General features: G+C 45.6%; 2 protein-coding genes across 2 annotated transcripts in view; both read left to right on the top strand.

Annotated features, from left to right (window-relative positions):
- The window catches only part of LOC147724882 (alanine aminotransferase 2), a 1,140,553-nt gene that overhangs the window by 330,798 nt on the left and 784,179 nt on the right, over positions 1-25,576 (top strand). The window lies entirely within an intron of this gene.
- The window catches only part of PPP1R16A (protein phosphatase 1 regulatory subunit 16A), a 267,171-nt gene that overhangs the window by 157,645 nt on the left and 83,950 nt on the right, over positions 1-25,576 (top strand). The window contains exon 2 of the mRNA XM_086966405.1: positions 25,448-25,518. Coding sequence (XP_086822531.1) covers positions 25,448-25,518 — 71 coding nt within the window. The remainder of the gene's footprint in view (positions 1-25,447; positions 25,519-25,576) is intronic.

Here is a 25,576-nt window from a genome sequence, read left to right as displayed (position 1 = left end):
AGTGTGTTCACTGTCCAAGGATTTACTAGTACTCAGCTTCCTTGTAGCTAGGTGTGTGCTCAGGGCTGTGGGCAATGGACAGTCAGCAAGCATGGCAGGAGGAGACATGGGTGATCCTCTAAGACTCGGCAAGCATGGGGATGACATTCCTGCTCGCACGGAGTCCATCTTGGGGAATGGAGGACTGGCGGTGCTTGCAGGATATCGGAGGCTTCAAGTGTGTGGATAAGGCACCCCACAGCTGTGCCCCAAAGATGAGCAGCATTTCCCAGCAGACCATGGTCCCTCGCCTAGCTATGGAGGCACGGCGGCCATCTTGGATCTCTGAGCTCAGCTGTCCTCCGTCCTACGTTCTCGCCCAGGCTTTGCTAAGCAGTCGTGCTACAATGTTGCTGCCGCCAGGACCTTGCTACACTGATCTAGGGTTTCCATTGTGCAGCTCTGTTGCTTCCCATCCGAGTTGTTTCAAGGACACAAAGATGTATTCTAAAAGTTGGGTGGTGTCGTGAAGCAAACTTTGAACATATCATTTTTCCAAGAAAGAAGGATTATCACTGCCACTTACGGTTATTCTTTGCTGGAAAAGAAAGGATTCGTAAGTAGGCACTATGTTCCAAAAGTTATGCATTTAGAATTATACATACGGTATTCAGAGTTCCAATAATATGTGTGTTTATTTGAATTGCCATATTAGGAATTACAGGGTATGAATGCTCGTTAATTAATCTAGCCATGTCTGGTGGCTCAGTGGACTAATGGATCTACTGCAGGGGCCTGTGTTCGACTGCATGGTCACAGGTTCAAATCCTGGCGGGTCCAATCAGCCTTTCATCCATCAGAGGTCGATAAAATGAGTGCCATTGAGTGGGGTAACAATAAACATCTGTTATCCAGCGCCAAGATACCTATGGTTGAACGTGCGCTTTACAAATACACTCGTTATGTTATATTTTGTTATGTTATGTTTTGTTATGATACTTTACAGTGAAACACGAGTTAAGTAGAAACCATAGCCAGGGCCACTGGAATTATGCAGCAGGGGTGGACCGAATTATGTGACAGGATTGACTCTACTATGCGGCAAGAAGACACAAATTATGTGACATAATGAAGCACAATTGTACTCATGTTCTTACTGCATGGGCAAAGGATTCCCGTCAGTAGTACCAGTTTAACTCCTGAACACATTAATAAGCAACTGAAAAGTGACAACTCCACTTTTGAATATAGCCTTTGACTTTTTATCCATTTGAGGTAGAATTTTTTGGGGGGTTAAAATGTGCAGCTAATGCAGCATATGATGGATTAAATGGCAAATACAACAAATCCATGAATATGTGAAAAGCTCTGCGGCCACAGAGTTGCATAATTCCAGTGGCCATCACTACAACATATCTGTTGTATACTTTGTGATTTTAGCAAAATAAATGTTTCTAGCTCCATTACATTAAGGGCCTGTTTGAATATCTCCAGTGCTTTGTCCTGTTGATTACCCTGTCACAATTACGACAGTGGGGTCGAAACATCAACAAATGCATTTCATGATAGTTTGAATTATTATTAATATGCATCTTGTAGGTAACTGTCGAGCTGCAACTATCAAATGGGTTGTTTTGATTGGTTTTCGTGCAACATTGCACTTCCCACCTCTTTCGCTGCCCACCACTTCGTTTTTTATTGCATTATTATTTGTTATTGCATGTAATTTATTAATAATATTTTCAAGAACAGGAAACTTCCTTTGGAAGTAAAGGGCCTTGGTCCTAAATTTAAAGGCCTTCTTCTATCTTTCATTGAGTCTTTACTGCTGTTTAGCATGGCGACAGTGAGATTTGAAACAATATAAATTATCTTCACTGCGGATCTTGCCAATATTTTCATTTTGAGTCCTAAAGAGCTTGTTGGTCAGACAGGAACATTCCAAATCTGAAGTGTAACATGCTGGCTCGGAAGGTCTTTCTTTTTTGGAAAAGAAGTCCCTCCAAATGTCATGTCAATTAAAGGGGCCATCTGGTGAATGATGTCACTAAAGGATTTCCAATCCAACCAGATGTCATTGATCAAAGACATATTCTAGAATCCTAATTGTTGGTGATTGTCTAAGCTTTTTTTTCCCCTCTGAATGACCTCTGTTTAACACAGTGAACCAGGAATTGGAAACGCGTTCCAGAACGCAACTAACTGTCTTGTCCCGAATGAATATGTCAAACAATTGTTACTATAACTGTTTACTTGTAGGTTTTTTCTTCTGAGTGCAAGGTGATGAATGCCTTCTTACACAATCTATCACTTCCTGGAGTGTTAAAAGCACTGCATTTATGAAATGACTTTTCCTGTACTTTGACCCCCCCCCCCCCCCCCCCCACCCCCCCAAAAAAAAAGATGGGGAGTAACACGTTGAATGCTATCTGTTGAATGGATATAGATTTTTCCTTAGAAACCTGCGTAATTAGTTTTATCATAAGATCAATTTTGTATCAAAGTGTTGAACATTCAAAATATGCAGATAATAATGCTGCAGAATATGCCACATAAGTTCCTTTGGCTCAATATGCCACGTCATTTTAATTTCCCTATTGAATGATTTGTGTTTTCTTGCTCCCTACTTTGGCTCTTCTTTGCTGCATAATTCCAGAGATCCTCTCTATACGTACCCTTACTAACATTGCGGTATAAAGCAATTATCCTTTCCTTTCTCATTTTTCTTGCATGACTTATAACAACAAGCACTGGCGTTGCCAATAGGTTTCGCATTTGGAAAGTTGGAGCTATTGGTTTTGTAAATGACATTTTATATTTATATATTGTTATTGACAATGCCAATAACGATATATAAATATAAAATGTCATTTACAAAACCAATAGCTCCAACTTTCCAAATGCGAAACCTATTGGCAACGCCAGTGCTCGTTTTAATATAGCGCTTAGCGACTTAGTCGTGGGACTCAATAGCACTTTAAAAAGCTAACTCAAAATTCAGGCGTGGGACAAAAGAATCGCATGTTGTATTCAAATCTTTGCTGCTGGGCACTAGCCCACTGAGCAAATTATGTAAACCAGGGAAGCCGGATGGGGGCGGGAGAAGGGACTGACGCTGCTCCGAGTGCTCCTATAGCCACGACCACTCAAATTATGTAAACAAGGGAAGCCGGATGGGGCGGGAGAGCCTGGTGGGGGGGCGGGAATGCGAGCGAGGGGAGAAGTGTGGCAGGCAGATGCACGGAGGGAAGCTGGATGGGGGCGGGAGAGCCTGGTGGGGAGGCGGGAATGCGAGCAAGGAGATAGAAGTGTGGCAGGCAGGCGGATTAGGGAGATGCGCGTCCTTGTGTGGTCACGTGACCCGCTTTTGTGGTCACGTGACTCACATGCACTGTGAAGAAACTGCAGTGGTTTCACTAGTCGATCGAGCCCTTGAATTTTCGCCTATTACATTCGCAAGCAAATGATAATAGGCGAAACCTAAAAAGGGCATTTTATAGTATCGAAGTTATTTCTGCCTCTTGAACCCACATGAAATTATGCCCTAGAAATTGATTTTTGCCTCTTCTGATGGTAGTATATAATAATTTAATTTGCACGCGAATACCACAGTATGTCTAACCTAGATTTAGTGTATAAGATAAAGTTAGATTAAATGAAGTTGCTTGACATCAATACTGATGGACGTGTGTAAGAATCTGCCAAGAGCAGCACATTTGTATTATTGGGTAAAGTAATTGTGGTTGTATGCTAATGATTACCTCTGTATATATCATGGTGGTCCCGTTTAGACACTATTAACATTAGTTGAATCTTCTAGTCATTTATTTTTTAGGTATGTTTTCTTACCAACCCGTTGTGTGATGAATTTAACAAAACAGATTCATAAAATATCTTTTAGAAAAATAATAATTTTGTATCAGTGGAAACAAGCTTTAGAAATCATAAGGTCCAGCATTATTACGCTGAATTTATTTTAAAATGGCAAATAGTATGATTAGAGTAACCAGCCAGATGCATCCAAATTCTCTTAGATTGAGTGTTGAAAACGAAGAAGTGCTGATTAGGTCTCGCCTAAGACCGCACATCTGATGTCCCTTGCTAGACATTTTATAAATGAAAAAGAGCATTGAGCCCTCCCATTGCTAACCATTCATTTGCTTTGTTGTCACTCTTATTTGATGGCTCCTGATTGGTCAGTATGTATAGTTTCCATGGCAGCTGGTATTTACCGACGATGGGGGTCGGGTCACAGGGGGAGAGAGGATGAGTTGAGAATAAAAATATACTAACCTGTCTGCCACCACCTCCTCCTTCTCTCAGTCCTATTCGCCCACAGGGCAGGAAGCAGGAAGCATAAGGCTCCCAGCCTCCTGATAGCCTATCACAACGCTGCAGTGCAGGGTTGTGATTAGTCTGAGGCCGTGGATCGGCCTTCAGCCAGAGAATGGGAGGCTGGGCATGTTCTCCATGCATGCTGTAATGCAGCCTGCATGGATAACATACAAAATGTGTACAATGGTTTGACTAGCCCGAGAGGGCTGGCCAATGCGTAATGTGCACTAGAAGTGGGCAAACCACTCCTCCCCTGCCTTCCCTGTGAGCAGAGTAGCTTCGCCACAGCTGAGCAAGGAGAAAAGAATAATTATAATAACAATGAATTATCAGTTTATTTTTGCCTTTTTGACCTTCTCAGTGGGGCGACACTCCTCCGCCTTAGCGGAAGAGCCGCCACTGATAGTTTCCCATTATCTACCTTCGCAGAGTTTACCCCTTCTGCTGAGCAAGGACAAGTGCATATTGCTTCTTTTTGATTAGTGCCTTTCCGCTGCTCGCTCTGGGATTGAGGTACTTTCTTCTTTCCCATCGTCTTTATTGTTGCTTGTTTACCCCATTTCCTTTCCTGTATCAGTATGTGCCTCACCACCCTGCCCCACCATCCTTCTGCCACAACCCTACCACCACCACACTACCATCACTACGCACTACCCTACCACCACCCTTCAAACCTAACACCACCAGAACCATCCCTACTCTACTCTAACTACCCTACCTTAACCATCACCACCTAACCACTATTCTATCACCCTAATTACCACCGCCCTAACCACACCACCACTATCCCTAACAATCACCACTCTAAATACCACCACCTAACCACAACCATAACCACCACACTAGCACCACCCTAAACATCCCCACAATCCTAACCACCACCTCCCTAACTACCACCACCCTGAACACCACCAACCCACTACCCTAATCACAACTACAGTCCACCCCTAACCACCACCACCATACTATATTCACCACTCTACTCACCCCTTAATCACCATCCTACTCACCCTACCGTAACCACCACCACCTACACCACCCTCTCCACCAACACCCTTCTACCATCAACACCCTACCACCACCACCCTAACTACCACCATCTAACCACGACCATATCCACAACAGCCCCACCCTAAACATCACCACAACCCTAATCACCACCTCCCTAACGACCACCACTCTGAACAACACCAATCCACTATCCTGCCACCACTACCTTAATAACAACTACAGTCCACCCCTAACCATCACCACCATACCATAATCACCACTCTTCCTACCCTCCCTTAATCACCCTACGATAACCACCACCACCTACACCACCCGCTCCACCACCACGACCCTTCTACCATCAACACCGTACCACCACCACCCCCACCCTAACTACCACCACCCACACTACTACCACCACCGTCCTCACCACAACTCTTCCCTAAACACCCTAATCACCGCCGCCACTGTCTTAACATCTACCCTAGCACCACCAGCTCCTTACTACCACCCTACCCACCACTAACCTTACCATGAACCTAAACACCACTACCTTACCCTGTCCACCACCACCCTACTAACCACAGCACTACCCTAATCGCATCTAAACTAATACCGCTAAACTCAAACTGCCACCACCTCTGTATCAACCATCACTATCCTAACTATGCTTAGTCATTACCTTTTTTTTAAATTTCACAGTTGAACCTGGTTGAGTAAAAGCAAAGCAAAGAAAATCCCCTGTGCGTTTTGTACTCGTGTGCATGCATGGTGCACAAGCCTGCAAAATGAAATGGCCTCTGCATCATAGCACGTTTTTAGGTCTCGCCTGCGTGGGTTGCGCACATGCGCAGTCTCGCTGGCGAGATTTTATGTATTGGATGAGCTTTCAGTAACGGGCTTCATGCCCCGCCACTCTTTCCCATTGGCTGGCGTCACCGTTTATGCTAAACTGTGGCCAGCCATTGGGAAAGAGTTTTCTCTGACCTAGACTTTTCTCTTTTACAGACGGCCCACTTGGACGGGCTTGTCTGACTTCTTCCTGTCGTAAAAGCTTCCTTATCTTTATGGGTCCATGTGTTTAAACACAACGCCCCATAAAGACAAGAGATCGAGGTTTGTTTTTTTTATCTGCTGTATACTCTTTCTGCACCTCGAGGTTGCTCCCAGCCTGGGGTGCTCCGTAAGTACATAGAAACAAACAAACTAATGCGCTGTTGTGAATTGCCGCGTTTGTGTTATCAGGAGACTTTTGTACGTGTGCTAATGTGTGTGTGAAAGACACTGGAGCTTGATTCTGTGTTTGTTCTTCCTGTGACATTATTTTTCTGTTTGCACAACTGTGAGTTGAAGTCACGTGTAAACCAATGGAACAAGGGTGTGAATGGCTCTGCTTTCGTAGAAGGCACAGAGGGGTCTCCGTGTGTACAGGGCTGTGTGTATTAGCGCTTGTGCCTGTCCTGGTTTGTTTGCAGGTGCGAACATTACACAAGGCTCTGCTCACTGACCCCAGAGTAGGCCTCTGACCCGGCACACTCGAGTGAAAGATTCCTCACATAACCCACCGCTCCAGCTGTCTCTTCCTTCAGGCTGCCAGCCTTGGGTGTGGGGGGAGGAGGGGCTGCATACACTTCTGTCCCCGCCGACACATCAGGGCATGCTGGAATTCAGAGGCCGCCCTCCGCTCTGCCTTTCAGTGTACCGTCTGTCATGGCCACAAGCCAGCACCCCCACTTTCGCTGCAGACGAGCTAGAGCTTGTCTTTCTCCAGAGGCAAACAGGGCAGCCTGACTTACGAGAGCCCCCGCAGGCTCACCAACCCAAGGAAAAGCTGCATCTCCCCGGGTACGAGACAGACGTGTGCCACTCACCTCACCTCTTCCTGGAAGCCGGACTGTGGTTAAATGCGGCCGTGGGAAGGCCCCATCCTACCTCAGGTTTAACATTTAATTCTACACCTCTTGAGGGTTCCTGTGATTAACCAACCAAAACCTTGCTGCCGAGCTCATAAACAGGCTGCAACTGAAACGGAGGCGGGCGAATTGCCGTGTGAATTCTCTCCGGCGCCTGCAAGTCAGCTGACCACCTCTTACAAAACAAAACATCACAACTCATCAGTGGCTTGACCTTTGAATATCTGCTGTGTAAAGGTTTATTCATTAATTCATTCAAAAGCGGCCCTTCTATAATTAGCTGTTTCTTGCCCACTATTCATGCCCAGCCCACAAAACCGGGGAACTAGCTGTAGAAACCTGATGAGAGCTGTTAGAACTCCTGGTAGCTGCCCTGAGACCCGAGCCATGCATGGGTGCAAGGATCGGGAACAGAGAATGCAAGGCTCTCGTTTAAGCTTATGACGCTCTTGTCTTCACAAGAAAGTCAGATACTTCACAACAACCAGGCCTCATCACCCCTCTCTCACAACAACCAGGCCTCATCACCCCTCTCTCACAACAACCAGGCCTCATCAGCCCTCCCTCACAACAACCAGGCCTCATCACCCCTCTCTCACAACAACCAGGCCTCATCAGCCCTCCCTCACAACAACCAGGCCTCATCACCCCTCTCTCACAACAACCAGGCCTCATCATCTCTCTCTCACAACAACCAGGCCTCATCAGCCCTCCCTCACAACAACCAGGCCTCATCAGCCCTCCCTCACAACAACCAGGCCTCATCAGCTCTCCCTCAAAACAACCAGGCCTCATCAGCGCTCCCTCACAGCTAAAGAAGCAAACGAGATCCGTCCAGGGAGCACCTGTCTCAAGAGGGGGCATTTCAGGAGACTTTGATCAAAGGGTCTTTCTTCATGCAGAAGTCCTCTTTGGTGGGACCCGACACATTACCATCCCCAAAGCGACACCCACAGTAACTTGCCTTCAAAGTTTGTACATTCCCAAACCAGCCTCAGATTGGTTTAAAAACTCACATTAGCTTCCACACCGCTATGCTAGTTCACACACCTCTCCTAGAAATGTTCCCTGGGAGTTCCCACTTTGCCCTGGAGCAGTGAGCACTCAAGAATTGCCCTTTTTTGTAGGACGCAAAAAGAGACTCTGTCCCTGGGTGAGAAGCGGGTGACAAGGCACTGCCACGGCCAGCATGCCCACTTCCAAGGCAGAAGAGAGGTGGGCCCTGTGCCTTTGAGGGAACCCTCACAGACAGACAGAGCCCTCACTCCAGTTCTCAGACTGTCCTTTGATTAGTCGATAGTGTTTGGGAAATTAATTCAGCACTCCAGCGTGCCAATGGCATCTGCCTCCTTTCCTGACCAGGCACGTGCACATTGTGCATGTGCATTTGCAGCAGATGTGAGGTGTCGCACATAAGCAGCTTCAATCATTCTCCAATCCTGTTTCAAGGTAAAGGCTCATTAGGCATACTTGACAGTTGTATTATTAACATTGTACTGCATTTTTGTACTTTAGTTTCTGTACAAGTTCTATTTTGAAATGCATCATGGGATGGATAAAAAGACATGCCTCAAAAGGACCTTGAAAAGCGAGTGGGACGTTCGCAGTAGAAAGCAATATTCAAAAACATCATAGTGTCCCACTCACTAAGCGCCCTATCAAAGTAAACAAGCATTTGCAATGCAATAAGTCTCGCATCTACACGAGTTTGAGCTAGTGGCATTATAAATGACAATACGTTTTATTTATACTTTGTTATATAAAACATAAATAGGAGGCATTGTGATTTACAATGCCAAGAGCTCAATCTTGCATAAATGCGAGACCTATTGCATTGCAAATGCTTGTTTATTCTGGTTTCCTCTATAGCCATGTTGTACAGTATTGCTAAAAAACACTGGCAAAGTCAATCGTTCCCAAAGGTATGACCTATTGGTTATGCCAATGCTTGCTTTTGGCAAGCACCCATCTTTGCTGCCCACATTACCAATCAATTAAAATAAGAAACAGGGTTCCCTGAGACTGACGATTCAAACTGATTCCTTGTGAAAATATTTCACCGATATGCATGTAAAAGCAAACTTCAACCTACATTGCTAACCTCTAAAACTGATACCTGATCATTTGGAGGATTTCACATGTTATAAATAGGCTCCCAGTTTTCAGTTTTTCTGATTTTTACAGATAAATACAGACAGAAAACGATGTGTTTTCTGTCTGCATTTATCTTTAAAAGTGGATAAATACACAAAAGTGTGCTTCTATTAAGTGACCCTCCGTGCTTTCTTTCATGAATTATAGGCCAGAATCTGAGCAGATGAACAGCATGGGAAGTTAAAAAACAGGATGAAATGTCTTTAAATAACGGAATATGTATATTTATGGTATAGTGTTAATATCTACCAGTGTATGTATTGTGTAATATTTGGCAGCTCAAATAGCTAAAACATGACAGACATCAAAGTATGAGTGTGTGTCTGTCAGTTACATAACTATGGAAATGTACAGTTTTACAGCTTCATTTATACACAAACACAAAATAAATATGGGTAAATACAGATAAAATGGCCCCAAAATAAATATGGAAAAATACAGACGGAAATGGCCCAAAAATAAATACCATAAAACCGGGAGTCCTAGTTATAAACTATGTGGAAATTGGGTGTACTTGTCTATTTTATGTTTATTTTTATATATTTGCTATGCTTAGCAGTGTACCGTGTGCATTGTTAATTGCAAGTGTAAATATTGTGAAGTATGAATACAGAGGCTCTGTTTAACTCGACACGTTTTAAGCATCTATATAGCACCTCTAGTACATATAGTGAGGTCATGTTGGGTTGAGTTCGTATCTAATGTTGACGTTACCCAACTCCTCATCTCTTTTGGGTCGGATCCTGAAAAAGTGAGATCTCAGTTTGCAAGCCCGCATGAGGGAAATCGCAGTTTGGATGACCCACAACTGTCCCCAATTGAGCGACGAGCAAACGGAGATAGCACTATTTGGTAAAGCACTGGAGATTTGGTAGGCCGACTGGTGGCCAACAGAATTTGGTCCTGCCTCCTCTCCTAAGCAGGTAATGAAAAACCTTGGTATGAAGATCGACCAAACACTATCTATGAAAGACCAAGTCAACACCAGCTGTGGCACCTGCTGTGCCACAATGTGGCCTGGACTACGAGAATGCATTTTTGGTGGCAGAAAAACTGCAGGTTGTGCAGAATACGGCTGCTCAGCTAATTTGTAACCTGACCTCCCGCTCCTCTGCTGCCCCTATTCTAAAGAACTTGCCTTGGCCCCTAATTAGAAAACAAGCTATCTTTAGGCTCTGCTGCCTTCCCATAAGGCACTAAACAAGACCCCTCCCGCTTATCTGCTCCCCAGACTTCATCACTATCCACCCACCGGCCTGCTCAGGGCCACCAATAAAGCCCTTCTTAAGATTCCGCCCATTCGCACCTCCAGATATGGTGGCAGCAGGGGCGTAACACAGGCCCCCGCAGCCCCCGTGGTGCGGGGGGGCCCCAAGCTCCAGGCCCCCCTCAGCACAGCACTCTGTCTGCAGAGCTCTTGATTGAGCTCGGAGGGGGTCCCGCCACGTGCCTGGCAGGGAAGCCCCCTTGACTTTCGTTACGCCAGTGGGTGGCAGATCCTTGTCTTACTTGGCCCCATTTCATTGGATCAGGCTGCCTCTCCACGTATGTATCTGTTCTGCATTCACAACGTTCAAGAAGCTGTTAAAGACGTGGATATTCTAATCTTTATTCCATTAAGTGCGCCCCTGCCGTGAACGGTAAAGTGCCAAGATACTCCCTTCAGGAGTGAGATGTGTCCTATGCCAAATGCTTGTAATGTAAGGTACTCTCAAAAAGTGGCTTATGTGTACATTTGTTTGTGGTGTGCTTATACTTGTTGATTAGTTCATACCTGTGAATATCTTTAAATCAGTCCCATGGGACCCCTGTATGATATTTGTATTTTACCATGGTCCCAGCTGGGTATAAGGGTCAGTCCTTGGCTGATATATCCCATTACCCAAGCAGCTGCCACGTGTTATGTTCTTCAGATACCTAGGAAGATTATCCCCTTCCTCCCAAAGTCTTCATGTAGAAGGGTAGCGCGGGCTCATTGCACCTCGTCTGTATTACGGCAACGCTTTATATCTTGGGCTACCATGTTACCTGGTAAGCCGGCCACAGATTGTTCAGAATGTGAGTTCGAGGCTCCTCCTTAGGACAGAGGGCCTCCTCCCCTCACGGCACTGGCTGCTGATGTAGGAACAGTGGAAGGAACCCTCTAGCTGCTGTTACGACCACGTCTCACCAATGACTTCACAGCTCACATTCCCGCTCTGAGTAGCCGCAGATTGTCTACCCTCTGCCATACCTACTGTTTGCTGCTCCAAGACCTGTAGGCAATCGGTGGCTGATGGTTCTTTTGCCTCATCTCTTTCTCTCTTTACTGATGGCTTCACAGCTTTTTTTCTTTTTCTCTTACTATGTTTGTATTCACTCATGTTTGCTACATTTTGGCTTTTTCGAGATCATTCTGTGCACTGTGATTGATCATACATATTCTCACCAATACCTGTGTCATCATTGTCCCACTTGTGATTGGAGTAATTTCTCACTACTGCTGGCTTAAAGGACAGATTCTAGCTGCTTCGCATTTGTACAGTCCACCCTACCTCTCGTTTCCAACCTGCGAACTCCCCTTAAGCACCAAAGGTCACCCTAAAACTCTTCAAGCCCATCTTGACTCAACTGCCTCATCCCCTGTATCTCTTTTTCATTTATTCATTTGTTGTAGTCTTATAGCACAATCCTAGCTATGTGTTGAGGGAGTATTTTACAGGCAATCACATATAACAACTATAGCACCAAGTGCATTATGTCAGAAGATGGAATGGTAAGTCTTCAAGGAGTTTCCTCACGTCAGGAGGTCCAAGTTGAGCTTCCTGAAGGACAGAAGGTCCTAGATGAACTTTTTGAAAGACAGAAGGTCCACTTTGAGGTTTTTTAAGGACAGAAGCTCCAAGTTGAACTTTCAGAAGAACAGAAGGTCCAAATTGAGCTGGCTGTTTTATGGGATCTGAGTCCAATATTTGCCTATCCTTTCGATGAGTCACCAACTGTGCCACATGTGTCCGTTTTAATCCCACACATAAACAATGCGCTTCCAATCAGTGACACCAGGCTGCTTGTAGATCTGCCATTCTAGTGTTGAAATACATATTTCTCATCCTTACTGTGTATGCTATTTCGGTCTGAAATGCTGCAGTATATATGAGGTAATTGTCCTTTCCAAACCAGTTTAAAAACTACGAGAAAAATAGTTGTAACATGCCGTGATCAAGCAGCGGCTGCTGCGAAACGCGTCGGAATTGTTTGTCTTGAGAGATGCTGTCTAGAAAATGGAGAGTAAATAAAAATAATTTTTGATTAAGCGAATCCTTTTGGTGAGTGCGACCCGTTTTTCTGGGATTCTGGAAGTGTGGCAATATATATATATATAGATAGATATCTCACAACAAGGGATGACGACGCTGCGTGTGGCTGCTTGCAGATTTAATAATGCCTTGCCACCATCGTATGCGTTTTGGCTGCCACTAGCCCTGTCACCGATGATGTATAATACACACACAGCAGTGTTGTTCCTTGTGTGAACTAGAGGTGCTGTTAAAGTGGGTTGGTACCTTCTCCATGAGTAAGTGTTATTCTCTGCTGCTTCGGTTGCAGTGAAACGAAAGGTCTCATGCTGATAGCTAAAGGGTTTCTGGAAACTGCTGATAGGGTTCTGGGATCAGGTGGTTTTCCATTCGCAATTCATGAGCTATGGATTTGGAGGAGACCACATAGAGCGTCAGGCCCAAGACACCGAGATGGTGCAGGAAGTATAGTGCCAGAATATCATGGTCAGAATATCATCTGACATTAGTATATAGTCCTAGATTAACTTTACAAAAATATAACCCCTTTAGAGTAAGTAGGAGTAAATCTACACCCTTTGGGACCAGTATATGTAGGACACAATATTTATGTCAGACAATATTTTTGTACACAATATTCTATGCAAGAGGACCCTCTCAGACCATTGTGCTGCAAAAACCTTTCTACTACACTAGCATCTTCTTCAACTGCACTGTTCCACTTGCTTCTGCCTCCTTAACTCCACCAGTGCACCTCTTCTCACCTCTGTTGCACCACCTCTTGCTTGGGGCACTTCTTCCCTTTGGCTCACTCTGAAGTGCCGCACCTCCTTACCCGGTGCACTTACTCTTCTCGGACTCATTCCTTGCCGGTGCATTCTTCGCTACCGCTGTTGCTTCCTCTGCTCTTTTTCCTCCTCCTCTGTGCCATTGTCCCCTTCTTCAGGAGTGTGAGATGAAGACCTTTGCAGAGAAATAACCTGGAATGGAAAAAAAGACTGATGTGTGGGTTGGTCCAGAACCAATGATCTTCCAGATCTTCCAATGGGTCTAAAAAAGCGCCACGACTTTGGGGAGTTATTGTTTTACTTCTGGGAAACGCTGAACCCCCACTTGCTTGAATGTTCTAGTAGAAAATGTGCTGAATTGATTTTCACTAACTCGCATAAATCCTTATGGTTGGCCCCCTTATGACCTGCTGTTGCTTACCCCAGGGCTACTCATTGACGGTGCCCTCTCCGTACACCTGTAGAAGTTAGGCAGAGCAACTAGAGCGGGCGCAGTGTCGCGTACAGGCAGTGCCCACCACAGGTCTTGGAATCCTCTGCTTACAAAGATCCCACAACTATCAGACCTCCAGGTTTCTTGACACTCAAGGCTCTAACCTGAAGATAACTCTGCAGTTCTCGTACTGGTACCTGAAGTCACACATGAAGTCACACATGACTAATTTGTAAAGTGCAAACATATCACCCCTAAGGATATCCTGACGCTGAGGGCTGTCGGAGAGATTAACTGAACTACTGCCCAGAGTCACATGATGCTGAGCTGAGCTGGCGCTGGCACCAGGATAGAGCTGTGAGCCCCGCACTCCGGAGTCAGACGCTCTGGCCGCTGCGGCACACCTCTACCCTCCTGAGAGCAGGAGCACTAACTGGGTATGGACGGTCACATAAACAAAGATAGAAAGCTGGCTCAGAACCAGTGCAACTAAGAAGCACATGTGTTGTGATCATTTGTCTGGCCGTATTTTTGCAACATTTTATATCTTTTATTTAAAAAGTAATACATTAACACAAATTTTCTAGGAACCAAACAATAAAATAATACCAGTCCTACAGAGAGGTGCAGTGTTTGCACCATGTATGTGTCCAGTTGCAGTATCCTAGAAATGCAAAATTAATCTTCGTGATATTGTGTAAAACAAAAGTTCCAAACTGTGAAAACCTATCCTTCAACATTTTGACATGGCAGAAAATATAATTAAATCCTAAACTAAAGGGAGTCATCTGACTCAGGGTTACTAAGAGTGATGAGTGTTAAATGTAGACCTTTTGTGGTTTCCAACCAAACCTACATTTCACAAATGCCTATCGGAGAAAAATAAAACTTGATTTAAAAGTATAACAAAGAAACAATAAGTATACAGTATCAGAATCGGGCATTCCTCAAATGTACAAAAAAGATCTATAAATTTATTTAAGCCTCTCGGTCTTATACAATCCAATCTTTGAGTCCACCAAACTCTCCTCTCTTATTGTTTACTCATTCTATTACCACCCCATGGTAATGTATTAGTTATTTATTAACTTTTAAAATGCATTGTTGTACTTGGAGTCTTTTTTCAATGACATACACTGTGATTGTTGTCTTAAATTTTTTCCTACTGGTTTCTTCCATATAATTAAAGAAGCTATAAAAGACTCTACAAGCTTTAATTGTTTGCCATGAAATGGGGTTTGCTGAAGATATTGTTCGGCAGCTGCCATGGCAAGATCTGCAGATACCTTAATTCAGACAGTGACACGTAAGAGAGACTGGTTTATGGGTCTTACCGGAACCCTGTTTGTGAGGTGTCGTAACCGAGGGGATATTGAACACTGCTTAAAGACCGATTGAGAAGGTGAGCGGTCAGGATAGTCCAGTTTTCTGCATCTGCTACCAGTGTTGCTCTTTTACTGCCAAGTCGGTATACACCTATCCGTTGTTCCTAAATCTAATTATTTATTTAATATGTGCCACCTGATTATAACTTTCCTACTAGTGCTCAAAATGAACTCATTTAAAGTCTGAAAATTTTGTAGATAATGTCACTTTATCTTCTGTGTTAGTCTCGTCAAGGGCAGGGGTTGCCCATCTAGCAGCTCTTGTGGCCCATATGTCAGCAGCTCTGCTCTGGTGGCACAGAAGCTCAAAGATCTGCCTGCCATCCAGCTTCTTGCTAGTTGTTCTTGTGTAACATGTTTAGACCTGACATTAAGCAAGTTATTTTGATTTTACTACCATTATACATATCATTCATTTAGTTTTAGGGGCTTTGAGGCAGCAGCCTTCATGCATTTTGTTGTGTCACTCAGATTTTTCTTCTACCAGCTACAGCATGGGGCAGTGGGTCATCCCAGTACAGCCATTGGCTAACTTCACTGTGAGTGACAGTGTTCTTCTCTTTTACGAGGAACTTATCTACACTCAAAGTAGTTCCCTTGAATGCTAGGGGCTAGTATGCCAATGTGTGCCTTTTGAAACCAAATAATATTTTTGCTTTTCATACAATCTTTTTTTAAGATATATTGGTGAGGGCTTGGCTGCTACAATAATGAAATTAAAAAAAACTCTTTGGCAAAACAAGCATTGACAAAGTCAAAAGGTTTGTAACCACCACTAGGCCTAGGTGGAATTCGTGGAGTTCCACTACGTGGAACTCTGCGAAGTGACCCAAAAACTCTACCTCGATATATGGAGTTCTGTAAGCGGTGGAGTGCGTTAGGTTATCCGATTTGTTCTAATTTTAGTGTTGAATGTTTGTCCAGCGCGAACGGCACCAAGCACAACGCAACGCAAGAGGGTGCAGCTTCTTTCTGCTGCTTGAGTAGATGTTCTAATCGAGCAGCAGCTTCCTCAACGTGAACAGAAGGTTTCTCAAAACAAGCGGTAGCAGCCATCCGTGACCACCCAAGTTGAGAAATCTCGCCGGGTGGGGGTCTAGAGTAAAATTTTCCTCACTTGCACTCGCCAACTTAACGTCGGCAAGTATGAGCGAGGTTAAAACCCTGTTACGCGCTACACAGACTGCAGAGTGGAAAAAACTCAGTGAGCGGCGTGGAATTTCACGCCCCAACCTAGCCACCACCAGACCTTTTCGGCCGTAATAATATTGGTTATTTTATGTTCATGGATGATGATGAAAAACACTATAGGGTTGTCGTCCCTGGTGTCCCGTAGAAAGTACCACCCTAGGTGACCACATATGTGGCGGTGGTGTAGAAATGGTTCTGAGATTCACAGTAAGGTTAGCCAATGTTGGTGGACCAAGTAATCAGTAACACTAGTAAATCCCTACTTTTAAAGGGGCCGTCCAGAGAATGACGTCACGTTAGATCTCAGAACCCAAGCAGACTATTCTGGATTGCCTGTGCCTCAGATGAAAATGTGATTGTCAGTGCACATAGAAAAGTCGGTATAAAAGAAAAATGCAAATAAGGGATAAAAAAATGGAAGCAACATGAATTGTCAAAGTACTGGGCTATCAGACCCAAGTCTGAAGGGTACTTATTTCTAAGCAGACGTGCATGCGTGTGTCGTGACAAAATATGTCGTCAATCACAGTAAAAGAGCTCCAATAGTAGAAGTGGGCTGATTCTTTGCCTCAATAATAGATCAAATAAGGGAGAGAGCTAATCCCAATATTAAACTGTGTGAGTTTAGTTCACAGTACTTTCTTTGTGACCATTTTATTCTATCTACCTCTATTCACAAATTCAAGGTGTGAATCCCAACCAGCCTTGCTTCTAGACAAAGCCTTGCCTCAGGAATGTCAGGCTAAAAATCTAAAGAATTCAAAATAATATCCTGAGAAAAATAGAATATATTCTACCTGCACAGTGAAGAAGTAAAGAATGTGAGGAAAACAAACCACTCGATACCTGCAGAGCCGCTCCTGTCACGCGGGACATTTCTATCGGTAACACAAAGGGTTTCCTCAAGCCTGGCTTGCAACTCAATAGGCCTCTTTGTGGTTTGTCTCTAAAGGACAAAAAAAGAAATAATCACTTAATCATAGAGTTTAGAAGACGCAAACAGTGTTGTGAGAACATCTTGCAGGTGCTGGGAGTCCTTTACTTGGACAATTCTACTGCCGTTTTAAGTAAAGACTGCAGTACCTCTGGTGGTTGTAGGGTGTGTCAACCACAAACATCTCTCCTTCCAGAGAGCAGTAGCAGAAACCATAAGCACATAGTGTAGGCAACTGAAGGATGAAGTAGATGTCCAGAGAGAGGGTATTACATAAAGCGTTGAGCGAAGACCATGTAGCAGCTTTGCAGATCCTAACCGAAACATCATGACTCACTGTTGCTTCTACACCAGAATTAGCCCTAATCCCTTCAAGGATTAACTAATTTTGTTTACTCGTAATATACAACAATGCAAGAAGAACTAAATAAAAATGCAGGCAGGGGTGTGACTCAGTGGATTTATGTTCACAAGATCTGTGTGTATCCTGCAGATCAAGGGGGCAAAATTATCATTGGCGGATTCAGCATTTTTTCGTTCTGAGGTGGATAACATGACGACCATTGTGAAGCCATGAGACTAGCAGCAAGTGCCGTTGAGAAACATCTCTGCCTTGTACTCTGTCTGGTACCCACGAAGACTGGCACAGTCATAGCTGAGCACTGAGGCTGATGTGCAACACACTTGTGAAAAGAAGGGAAGCGCTCAGTCCTACACAACACCAGCCCCTGTCATAGAACCTCTTTTTCTACTTTCTAGGAATGACTGTGAAAAACATTTCCCAGTCCACAAAAGACCTATACTGGTGTATAAATTGTACCCGGCATCCTTTGTGCAAAACCTGCCTTCTTTGCTTGATGCGTGCTGTCCAGAAACCCGTGTGAATGTATCTAGGAGCACATTAGTAATCTACTGTGGGTTGCACTCTCGAACACACACATCTAAGCCTTTAATGCCTTTGTGCCTGATCTGAGCAACTCTAGGTAATGTGTAAGGCCGTCAGGTCTGTGTCGCATAGAATCCCACCTGCATTGTGAACCCTGTTTGTCGTCCATAAGCAGTCATACACTTTTATTCACCCCTCCTCAGCTATTGGTGGTATAGGAAGAACTGCATTTCAGTTCACCGATCCCTCAATCGCGAGGCGTGAAAGGAGCTAGGAGGATAATTATGCAATTTCTAGGTGGACAACGAAGACAGACAATGAACAGGCACACCTAAACCTACCATGACAGAGAGTTAGTAAAACACACCTTCTCAATAGACTAGGGGGTGTTTCAATCAATCAGAGTACTTGTAAAGCGCGCTACTTACCCGTGAGGGTCACAAGGCGCTATGGGGAGAGGGGGGGGGGGGGAGTGCTGCTACTGCTCAAAGAGCCAGGTCTTGAGGAGTCTTCTGAAGGCGAGTAGGTCTTGGGTCTTCCGTATGTGGGTAGGGAGGGTGTTCCAAGTCTTGGCGTTGAGGTAGGAGAAGGATCTGCCGCCGGATGTCGTTTGTTGGATGCGGGTGACAGCGGCGAGGGCGAGGCTGGTGGAGCGGAGCTGGCAGGTAGGGGTGTGGAAGCTGAGTCTGATGTTCAGGTAGGCTGGTCCGGCGTTGTGGAGTACTTTTCGTGCGTAGGTGAGGAGCTTGAATGTGATCCTCTTGTCGACAGGGAGCCAGTGTAGGTCTCTCAGGTAGAGGGTGATGTGGCTGCCGCGGGGGACGTTGACGATCAGTCGGGCGGAGGCGTTTTGGATGCGTTGTAGTCGTTGTAGGTGTTTGGCTGGGATTCCTGTGTAGAGTGCGTTGCCGTAGCCCAGTCTGCTGCTGACTAGGGCCTATGTCACCGTTCTTCTTGTTTTGGTCGGGATCCACTTATAGTAGCAGGTGATGGCTTTCCAGGGCTGATGTAAGATCTTGGAGTGAGGTGCACACTTGTATGACAGAGAGAAGTGAGTTCCAGAGCAGGGGTCCATACACGTTACAACGGGAGTGCTTTGATGCAGTGCCGTGAGTGCTTTTTATACATCCTGTTTACACTTGAAATGTGATGACATTTTTGCTTCCACTGCCTGTCCTTTGTTGTTAGTTTTTCTTATGTATTTTGTTATTTTATGTAGCCTGCTGTAAATACAATGGGGGTTTGGGTGGGACTAGGAGAATTTGATGTGTATCTGAGATTGTGGGTTTAGCGGGTTAGGGAGTCCGAAAGCTACTCCTTATAGCCTAGTGGGTAAGTGGAGATTGAAAAAGGTCAGAGGTCACTGCTCTCGATTAGGAGCTAAGTAGACAGAGTATATATTCAGAGTTTGGGATGGGGTGAAGGCAGAGAATTAAGAACAGAGAAATAAGGATGAAGAGCAAAGTGTGAGAAGGAGAACTTTTTGAAGATTGGCAATTTCGGATATGACATCAGTACTGGTGAGGGGGTACGAAGAGGATAGAAATAGCGAGGACAAGGAGAGAGTATGAATTGGCAATGGTGGTGCTGTGGCAACACTGTAGGGGACCACTTCAGAAGAACCTTGAAAAGATGGAAGGAAAATAAAGTCAGATGCAGCTTGGCTCTTCTAGGGTCTTTCGGCCGGTGAGAAGACCTGAATACAGAGAAGCCTCGACTGAGGTAGCTTGTGCAGAGGAGAGAAAGGCGAGGAGGGTTATTTTCCATACCATATCAAGGAACAACATTGGTACTGGGGATCCGTGCTATGAGTTAGGAGTTAAACAGGGAGAAGAACTGATCAAGCGAGAGGGAAAGGCTGTGAGCTGAGGAAGGGAGCAGGCAGAATGGGAGGACTCGAAGGCGATGCAAGTCCGTCTTCTGAATATATTGCTGAGGAAGGGGGTATCTTCTAGAACCTTTACTGATTTCTGCTGTCTGGTTTACAGAGTTTGGTTTCGCACTCTATCGGGCGTACTGATCCAGATTCCCTGCTCCAGAAACTATCCAGAACCTGTATAGCTCGAAAGGTGGTCTGTGGTTTCAGAAACTTGAGGGTTCTCTGCTCTGCAGCATGAAACTTTGCATTCTCTGGTAGCTGGGACTTGGGCTATCCTGACAAAACCCTTGATATTGAGGTTTACTCAAACTTTGTCCATTAGGGGATCCTGGAGAAACATATTGCATCATTTTAATTACCTTCCCAAACAGCTAACAGTTGAGAATCCTTATCTGTGTGAGAATCCTTACCCGCCACTGATCAACTTGCTAGTGAGCTTCTAGATAAGTAAAAATCCCCCCAAAAACAATGTTTGGCATCCAGCACCTCACGTGATGTCCTAAAATCCACCAGAAGTCTCAATTTAGGACAGTCTCATCTGTGGGTTGCCGCAACCCACAACATTGAAAGTCTGTGGCCCCCCCGCTCTCTGGTGTGGCAGAATCTGCAAACACCAGGGTGCGATGACCCTAGGCTCTGCGTGCCACCAGATAGGCGGCTTCTGAGCTGGTTTCCTTCGCTGCGCCAAGTTTCCGAAAGTTTCTGCTCATACCAGCGAGTGTGCTTTGTAGACACCTTTCTTTTCAGCCCTTCTCCGGTGTGTGAATAGAGCCCGCAACAATGGTCTGGGAGCAGCTTCCGCTACTGCAGATCTACTCGCCTTTGAGGCCTTTGTCTCTTAGTGAGGTGCGTCTCGGCACAGACAGACAGGGGATAGTTGAGTCCTCAAACTGGAGACACTTTTAGAAAGCTCAGTATCGCCCACAGCACACGTCACGAGGTATTATCACCTGAACACCCGCAGCGAGACCCGGGGGCAAGTGTTATTCATCCAGTTTCAAAATGGCGGCCGCCTACACAGCTCCCCAGACAAGGCCACGTGCTGCCAGACAGCTCTGCTCGAGGCGTCCAGGTGGCAGTGCTGGGCCGTGGGTGGGGCAGTTCTCTGAATAATGATGCTCTGTTTGTTTTGAAGAGGGCATCTTTGTCATCGATTGCTGTCTGAGCCCACTAAGACATTTGTATAGATTTTAGCTAGGCGTGCCCTGTTTTACTTGTTGCCAAAGCAGAGCCTGTCCTGTGTCCTCACATCAATTAATTGCAACAGTGGAGCCCTGGGCATGTTTTGGGGTTCTATAGAAAGTGTAAGCAGGATGTGGGTGAGACAAGGATACAGCAAACATACCCCACAAACATTGACCTTCAATGTTGGTGGAAGTCAAGCTGCTTTTGCATACGAGCAGTATGGGTATTCTTGTGCCCAACTGAGGTGCCGGGTCTGGTGGCTTAGTGGACTAATGTATGCCCAGTAGGGCCTGTGTTTTACCATAACAATAAGCATCTGTTTTTCAGCACCTTTATACCCTTGCCTGATACATGTCCTTTAGCTTTACAAATGCACATTTTATGTTGCAGGTTATAGTGAGGTAGCAGACCTCACTACATTTCCACTTCCTCTTGGCTGCCTCGTTCTATTCGTGTGAGCACCAGTACAGGGCACACTATCGTATTCACCCTGATCAGTAAGAGCTCTGGGAGCCTTACCGGCCCTTTCAATGCAAACCCACCCGTGCTCCACTCAGACGGACAGTTCACTCGGCCTCTTTCCCAGAAGGTACCTGCAGGAGCTGTGCCACTGGACTGCAGCGCCCCCTTGTGTTTCAGAAGAGGATCCTTACTTTGATGCACAAAGCCTTATCCTGGTGACCTGTTGCTGCAGCTATTCTTCCGATGGTGATTATCAGCCCTTTCCTGTTTGCCCACTTCTGTCCACAGTCCTCTCTCTCCACACAACTTCACAAATGCTTGTGATCTTTGACCGGCACATGTCGGCCAATGCCCCTCCAGCCCAACCTGGATTTCAATCTCTTGTCCTACTTCTTCTCATGCACATTCCTCGGTCAGTGCCTCTCTGCTCTGTTCCACAGACCTGCGGTTCTAGAACCCCAATAAGGGCAACAAGTGCCCCTCACAGAACAAACCTCATTTCCAAGAACTAGAACCCCTCACAGCCCTTCATCCCACCTGAGCCGCCAAAGAGCCACGAATGGGTCAGCGGACCACTGGTGCATCTCTAGAACAAATACACCACACAACTGTGCCAGCTATCTAGGCCACCTGTTCTAGAACCCAACACTGCAGATATGTGGTATCAAGCATGACCATTCCCCAACAACAGAGCACCTCTGCTGCTCTGGAACAAGAAATCTACATAATTCTGGCATTAGTAAGGGCTCGAGAGCTAGAACCCACATCGCCCCTTTATTCAGCTGCTTGTATTTGAGCCCTCCCAACAGACCGCACTGCTGCTCCAGGTAGATTTCAAACCAGGCACAGCACTGCAAGCGCACCAGACCCACCAAAGGCCAAGTAGTTATAATGCGTTCCAACCTAGGAACTTCTCGAGTTGTGTTTTCAACGTTATTTTTAGGCCTAGATGTATATTACGCAGACCGCGATATTATACTCTGCATGCAAGGTTTCTGCCATGACATATTTGACGTGTACTTGTTTCAACAAACAATATTCAACCAAACCTGGAATGAAGGGCTTCAGTGTGGGCAGAATGTTGAAATCAAATTGAACAGACCCCCTGGTTAGTAGGAGAGTTAGTTATTTCTCCTTGTAAAGCACTGATCTTCAAATTGTGAAGTGTGCCCTCTGCGGGTCAGTGGCAGTATAAGAAAGGGCAGACCATGCCCGGGGGGCACATGAGCCAAAAAGCAAAGGATCACTGGCTCGCTGGGATTTTATTATTTACCAATGTGGACTGTGAGCAGGCATAACTGCCTCAAAAAAAAGACCTAACATGGAATTATCCTGTTCAGTTACAGTGGCATGTTTATGGAGAAGTGTGGCTCAGGGGTTAGAGGTGGCAGACCCGGAAGCTGAGATCGGCCCTGGACCAGGGTTCAATTCCCCGCCTCGGCGGGTCTTGGGCTAAAAATTCCACGGACTCGATAATTCTCGCTCCGGTGCCTTCTTGACTCCCGGGTTCACACTCTGCGACTCTGGGCAATAGCTTGCTTAATCTCCACAACGGCCCCTCGCGGCGGGATGCCTGGCTTTCACCTTGTGGATACCCTGCCGGGATATCTCACAGGGGAATACCAGGACGGGTTCCCTAAGCAAGCGCCGGGAAACCCACTGCGGGTAGCTGTGCGCTATATAAGCTCAAATACATACATACAAATACATCTCTGTCATTTTATGGGCTAACCTTGCTCCTTGCCACTTTTTAAGGAAAGTTGTGCACATTCTTGGGGAAGGTCTCTCCTGCTCTATGGAGAGGGCTGAAGCACGGAGCAGAAATGCAGGCTTTAGGGGCGGTAGGGAGCACAGATGAGCCGCAGCAGGGCAACTCCAGAGGAAGGTGCAGTGAGTCAATATATTTAGTTTAAACCCGTATCCTACCGGGGCAGTAGCAGCATTTCCAGCAGCACTACCAGCATTTCAGAGGCAGTAACTGGTGAGTAATGATTAGGGAGGGTACTGCATTTGGGAAAAAGAAGTCACAGGAGTGGCGGGCAGCAATTTAATGTGGGGCACTGGCAGCTGGGAAGGGCAGCAGCCGGAGACAGGGAAAAGCTAGGATTGACGCACAGCCCACTGTTGGCAGGAGAGAAAGTGGCCACTGCCGTTACGTATGTAAAGCAAGTGTTACATACAATCTGTGAGGCATTATCAATTTGCTGTGCTGTGATAGTAAGCCGTAATTTGACCTTTTCACTGCCACTGCAACAATAAATGTGTGAACATGCGTTTATTAGTACAGTTGCTCTACATAAAATATTATTGGGCCCCCCTTTATATATTTTAACGGCATGGTACGTTCATTTGAAATAATAGTTACACAGCGACTTTCTGCCTCATCTGTAAAGTGCTGTCGCCTCGTTTGCTTTGGGGTAATTTTTTTCAAGAACATCTGCTGATAAAAGGTAGTGATGTGTTCATAGGTGTCTCTGCTCGTGCACGTTCAGCTGCCTTCTGTCCGTGACCTGACTTGTTGATGGTGGTGCTGGCACCGCGGACCTGTACATTTGCATTTATGTGGGTGGTCTATAGATCAGCCGCGCTGTGCAGAGTTTACTAGCAATCCTTCAGGGTTTAGTAACAAACACCAGTATGTTGGTGGCGGGTGGGCATTGTAGCAGTGCAAAAGGATATCTCCACGACAGAGTGACCCTCAATGTGGTCTTGGGGTACATGTCCTAGAGCTGCTAGGCCTAGGTGCCCAAGGTGGCACCGAGGTGGAGGAGATGGTTTTTGAGGGACACTTCCATGGCACGCAGGTTGGAAATAGTGTTATGTGGAGCGGGTGGTTGTTGAAATGGAAGAACGCCGAGGAAAAATATGACCTGAATCAGATATCTGTACTGGATGGTTTAGGGGTAGTCTTAGAGTGCAGGGTTGGGGATGCAGAAGGTAATGTCACGGACAGATTCGGATAAGTCTAGAGAACTTGTGATCTGTTGCACCCCAAGATGTCCCAAGAGGGAGGTGGGTCTGATAAGATTGTATAGGTTATAACTTGTAAAGTGAGCACATCTCCAAGATCCAAGGTCATCCTTATGGGAGACCTAGGGTGAGACACGTGTGACAGTCTAGTTTGCGGAGGACCAGTGTGTTAACCAGGGTCTTTGTAGTGCGGGCTTTGGAAGTGAATAGCAGATGTTGGTGCAGGCGATAAAGTTAAGAGCATCATTTCAATATCACTCGGGTGAGAGAATGGATTGGACAAGAAGAAAGATGGGTCATCAAAGATGCTTTTACAAGTCGCAACACTGAGCCGGAGACACATGTCCACTTTGAAAGAGAACTCTCGTGGAAAGACTGCAGGGAAATTAAAGTAGCGAATGGACGAAGTGCTGAATGTGTCTCCCTGATAAAGCAATGTGGGATCATGAAGCACGTCTTGGCCAAGAATTGGAAATAAAAGTTGATTTGTACAGCTTAAATTCGACTCACTTCAATTTGTGCTCCTCAAGTGTTTGATGATATGTCGGTTTCTAAAATATATCTGACAGGCGAGTCCGTAAACGCAGAGGATGCAGAACGCATTGAATTTATATGTTGAACGTACAACTGGCTGTGGGTTTGCGGAACTGGCAGCTTGAGCTATAACTCGTCTTTTTTTTTTTTGCAGTGCGACAGTTCCTTCAGAATGGAGTCAACCCCAACCTGTACAACGAGGACGGACTCACGGCGCTACATCAGGTCAGGACCAATCATCCAACACCCGTTCCTCTACCTTTCATCCCTCCTGTCGAGTTAC

The sequence above is a fragment of the Lissotriton vulgaris genome, chromosome 4_1, assembly GCF_964263255.1.
Source record: "Lissotriton vulgaris chromosome 4_1, aLisVul1.2, whole genome shotgun sequence".
Taxonomy (NCBI): domain Eukaryota; kingdom Metazoa; phylum Chordata; class Amphibia; order Caudata; family Salamandridae; genus Lissotriton; species Lissotriton vulgaris.
Note: the sequence above shows the minus strand (reverse complement) of the source record. Positions and strands in the feature narration are given on the sequence as shown.